This window comes from Fopius arisanus, unplaced genomic scaffold (genome assembly GCF_000806365.1).
Source record: "Fopius arisanus strain USDA-PBARC FA_bdor unplaced genomic scaffold, ASM80636v1 scaffold00029, whole genome shotgun sequence".
NCBI classification, from domain to species: Eukaryota; Metazoa; Arthropoda; class Insecta; order Hymenoptera; family Braconidae; genus Fopius; species Fopius arisanus.
In genome coordinates this window covers 1,061,289-1,065,865 of record NW_011887768.1, presented here as the reverse complement: position 1 = coordinate 1,065,865, position 4,577 = coordinate 1,061,289, and the positions used below count along the sequence as shown (strand labels likewise).

Here is a 4,577-nt window from a genome sequence, read left to right as displayed (position 1 = left end):
AAAATAAAAAATAAAAAATTCATCACCGACAAAATGATTCGTAAAAATCTGGGTCACACGTTTCCAGGAAATTGTAAAACCCGCGAACAACGACATACGTTTGAAAATGCGTTACCTTATATTTATAACTTCTGAGTATAAATATACAACCTGGCTGCCATCCAGATTTTTTTTCACCCGCAAACCGTCGAAATGTACGCAATCCCCCACTAGTCATCCTAGTCGCCCGTAATAGTTTTCAACCAAAAAATCTCCCGTCAGTTTAATTTCACACGAGAGTCACAATATTCCCTATTTTTTGCACCGATGTTACAATCACAAGAGCTATCAGAGATACTTCAGCTAGACCGGAGTAAAGGATTGATTTAAAATTACTTGTTGCACCAAGTGAAGTAATAAATTGGTGTCCACCCGATCCTCAGTCGAAATAATCTCTAAAAAATTAATCGATCCTCTTCCCATCCTCATTAGTCCAAGTGATCACAATTCGATTCGATGTCATCTCGTCTCCATCCACCGGAATAAATTACATAATCCAAAATGCAGATGTGTGGTAAATGAATGTGAATAATTCCTCCCACCCACCGTAAAAATCATCGTGCGAAGAAGACATTTGATAATAATCAATAGACAATGAGTAGTTGTGAGTAAAAATGTAAGCCCAGAATTACCTGTGTTGAATGATAAATCTAAAAATAGATGCTGGGTTGAGATTTCGAGTGTAGGTACTTGCACTGGGAAATAATCCATGATTGTTTAACGAAAAATGAACGACGTAAATAAACCAATAAGTTCCTAACCCTCGATGAGTGATGAATTGATTGGAAATTAGTTGGAATAATTCAAATAATGCACCACCATTCTTTTGGATCGTCAAAAGGAGATGCCCTGTGCCCTCTAGGCTTTCACCCACAAGTCAGATGGCCAACAAGATGTAAACGCTGCTTCAGGTACCCATTAATTACCCATTACTCATTTAGTTTAAGTGATCGTAATGTGATTGCTCGCGATTTCGCTCAACAGCAGCATAATCAATGATTCGACAGAGACTACAAGGATCATGCTGGTAAGCGGAATCCAGGACTCCAAGGAGCCATCACATCATCAACCCCGAGTCTGTCCAAATGGGAATCATCACCTGGACGGTAATTTATTTGATCATCCAGCAACAAAAATTTAAAACGTGAAGCTTCATTAATTCAGGGTGAAGCTCATTGTTCCCTGGTGATACATTTTACAATTTTTATATTTTGATTTATGTACAGCTCGAGTGACAGCTCGGAGAGCAAGAGGACGTGGGCGTCAACATCAAATTTGTCGAAGGATGAGTCTTCCAAGGCAAATCAACTGCCCGCAGAGGAGTGGAGCAATTCGGCTGTTGATATTTCCAGTAGAGATGTCCAAATAAGTGATAACAGACCCAGGAGTTATGTGGGATCAGCCTCTGACAGTGCGGCATCATTTCGTCGTCATTCCGTCGATGAAACTGCACTTTTTCCGAATGATCGGTCTGAGGTGAAGCACCAGACACTCCAGATAAGACAGGTCATTGATAAAAGCTCCAGTGGCTCGGAAAATGATGTTGCTTTTATCGTCCAGGTTAACTTCTATTTTCGTAGGGGAGATCTAGGCAAAATGGGGCACAGGATAAAATAGGATGAGTCGGGGAAAAAAAAATTCATTCGCGAAAAACAGTGGAACACTTTTCTGTCTCCAATATTTTATTGAAAAAAAGAAATTAATGGGAATTAATTGGAAGAGGTTTTCCAGTGTCCCATTTTCCCTTGTTCAGACGTATTTCAGGTTGATATTTTTTTGGTGTTGATATTGTTTTAGGTGAGTAAGAATAAGCAGAATGTGGAGAAGGGAGGGGAAAAGGCAGATGGAAAGAGGGAAATTGACAGGCTAAAGGATCAATTAGCTGAAATGAAGGTACGCTGTGAGAGGGTGGAGCGTGAAAAAGGTGAAATATTACTGAGAAGATTAGCCACGATGGACTCTGTATCTTCCAAGACTGCCAAGAATGCTGAAGTGTCGCGTCTACAAAAATCGGTTAAAGAATTGCAGTCGAAAAATGAAGGTACGAGTCACGAGTTTAACTGGAAATAAAATAGCGAGTGATCATTGTTGTATTTGTTTTGGTTAAGCCTTGAGCGATGAAAAAGGAACACTCTTAACGAAGATTAAGAATCTGGAGAGGGAAACGGCGACCAGGAATGGCACCACCAGGGGTGAACGGGAGAGATCCACCACCGAGGATCTCAAGTCTAAACTCAAGGCTGCTGAGACACTTTGTGAAAATCTTATGGATGAGAATGAGGATATGAAAAAGGAAATTAGAGAGTTGGAGGAGGAAATCTATGAGATGCAGGATAATTTCAGGTTCACACTTCAATTCACTCGTGTATTTCAATTCATTTGAATAATGTTAGTCATTTCTCGAAGGTACCACTTTCATAATTTCCCAACATTTTCACCAGAATAATTTATCGAATAAATTAGATTACGGTATCGTAAATGAATTTTTTTTAATTCATAGGAAAAATAATCGATTTTTTTTAAAATCGAAATTCTTTTTTAAATTTCTTTGGAACAGGGAAGAACAAGCCGATGAGTACACGAATCTGCGAAAAAAACTTGAGCAGTCGAATAAGAATTGCCGAATCCTCTCATTCAAACTCCGGAAAATAGAACGCAAAGCGGAACAACTGGAGACGGAGAAAACGGATTTTGAAACAAAATATCAAGGGGTAATAACTCGTTATCCATCACGAATTAATTACTGATTACTTTGAATGATTGTGAACCAACAGGTAAAAAGTATGGAGGAAAATTTAAAGAAATTAGCAGTGGATCTGAAAGCGAAGGGATTGGGCAAATCAACTGGCTACACCACGAATGCCCAATTGAAAAAAATGATGGAGGACATGGAGAGAGATTTGGGTAAACTAGTCTCGCCTTTTATTTAATACGCCTTTCTATTTAATACGTTGAATATATCGGGTTAATTAATTAAACTCGAGACGTGGCATTTCCAACTGGTGCATACATAAACTTCAAAGTTCAATCATAAAAACCCGTTTTTAATCGATCCATTTCAGGTAATATTTTTGGAGGTAATGCAGTACCCACGGGCAATGACATGCCAAATATGTCAGAGCAAGACGCGAGTTCTAAATACGATAAATTGTACAAGGAGCATGAAATATTGCAGGCAAAATTGGATAAGGCGTTGAAAAGTCTCGCCGGGAATAAGGACGTGGCCAAGCCATCAGAGACGAGCAAGGCTGAGATCCAAAATTGTAAGTTATTCCCAAAAACAGAAGTCAATGACTTCAATTTAAAAAATACCAACAAAAAATCTTCCATTTTGCTGATTAATTATTGTGGAACTAAATTATCTCAGTGAAAAAGAAATTGAACGAGGCAACGGCCGGTCGTGAGAACGATCGTAAAACCTGGGAATCGGAAAAAATAAAACTCGACGAGGAAAAGGAAAATTTGAAATCAAAATTGCTGTCGCTGTCCGCTGAAAAATTGAAGGTTTACAATGAAGTGCTGGAGTTGAAGAAGGACTTGCAGACAGCAAAATCTACCGAGAAAAATAATGTTAAAACTGAAATAGCTCTGACTGAATTGAAAAAGGAACTGAATGCCGAACACGATAGGTGTAAAAAGCTGCAGGAGGAATTGTCAGTATCAAGTGAGAGAGAGAGTAAAATGTCAAAGGATTTAGCATCAGTGAGTTGGAATTTTTTTCCTCGATAAAACAAGTATCTCGGATTAAATAATAATTTTTAAAATAACGTAGGTAGAGCAAGCGAAAGGATTAACCGAGAGTGAATTGAAACGCATTAAATCTGAATTTGATAATTCAAAGTCGTCGATGGCAATGAAGATAGCGAAATTGACAGGAGAGCTCATGGAAGTTATAAGAGATCGGGATAAATGGAAGGTTCAGATGGAGGAGGATAAAGCTGCTAAAGACACTGAGGTGGGAAGTCTCAAAAAAAAAATGGCAGCCCTTGAGAAAGCGGAGAGCAATGTGAAAAAAATGAATGAGATGAAGCAAAACTACAACGAAAAAATAACAAGTTAGTTATTCACTGAGTTATTACCAAAAATATTTTACGGCAAACGGGAGAAATATTTTATATAAAATAAAATAAAATATTTCTCCTAAATAAACAAATGAAAAAATTGTTTGATTTTTTTCTGTGTAAACAAATGGATTTGGTTTATTGGCTTGCAGTTCTCGAGGAGGAATTGCAAAAAGGTCAGAAGTTGTATGATGAATTGCAGCTGAAGCACGCGAATCTGCAGGACGATAAAAAAAATATAGAGAGCGAGAAAGAAGCCTTCCACAAGTACACACAATATTGAGAAACCTCAATGAATACAGAACATAGTACCATGTAGTGAAACATCTTCTAATTACAGAAAACTAGCGGAGTATCAGGTTAAACTGGAAATGACGAAAGAGCGGCTGGAAAGCTCGGAGAAACTTCAAAAATCCAGAGAGGATAATTGGAGCGATGAGAGACGTCGACTCCAGGTAATTAAATAAATATAAAAAT

General features: G+C 38.0%; 1 protein-coding gene across 1 annotated transcript in view; it reads left to right on the top strand.

Annotated features, from left to right (window-relative positions):
• Positions 1-261: 261 nt before the first annotated feature.
• Positions 262-4,577, top strand: part of LOC105265445 (centrosomal protein of 290 kDa) — a 13,721-nt gene continuing 9,405 nt past the window's right edge. The window contains exons 1-12 of the mRNA XM_011302918.1: positions 262-950; positions 1,047-1,145; positions 1,266-1,599; positions 1,837-2,080; positions 2,148-2,382; positions 2,597-2,750; positions 2,814-2,943; positions 3,102-3,302; positions 3,407-3,741; positions 3,812-4,094; positions 4,253-4,367; positions 4,441-4,558. Coding sequence (XP_011301220.1) covers positions 850-950; positions 1,047-1,145; positions 1,266-1,599; positions 1,837-2,080; positions 2,148-2,382; positions 2,597-2,750; positions 2,814-2,943; positions 3,102-3,302; positions 3,407-3,741; positions 3,812-4,094; positions 4,253-4,367; positions 4,441-4,558 — 2,349 coding nt within the window. The 5' untranslated portion in view covers positions 262-849. The remainder of the gene's footprint in view (positions 951-1,046; positions 1,146-1,265; positions 1,600-1,836; positions 2,081-2,147; positions 2,383-2,596; positions 2,751-2,813; positions 2,944-3,101; positions 3,303-3,406; positions 3,742-3,811; positions 4,095-4,252; positions 4,368-4,440; positions 4,559-4,577) is intronic.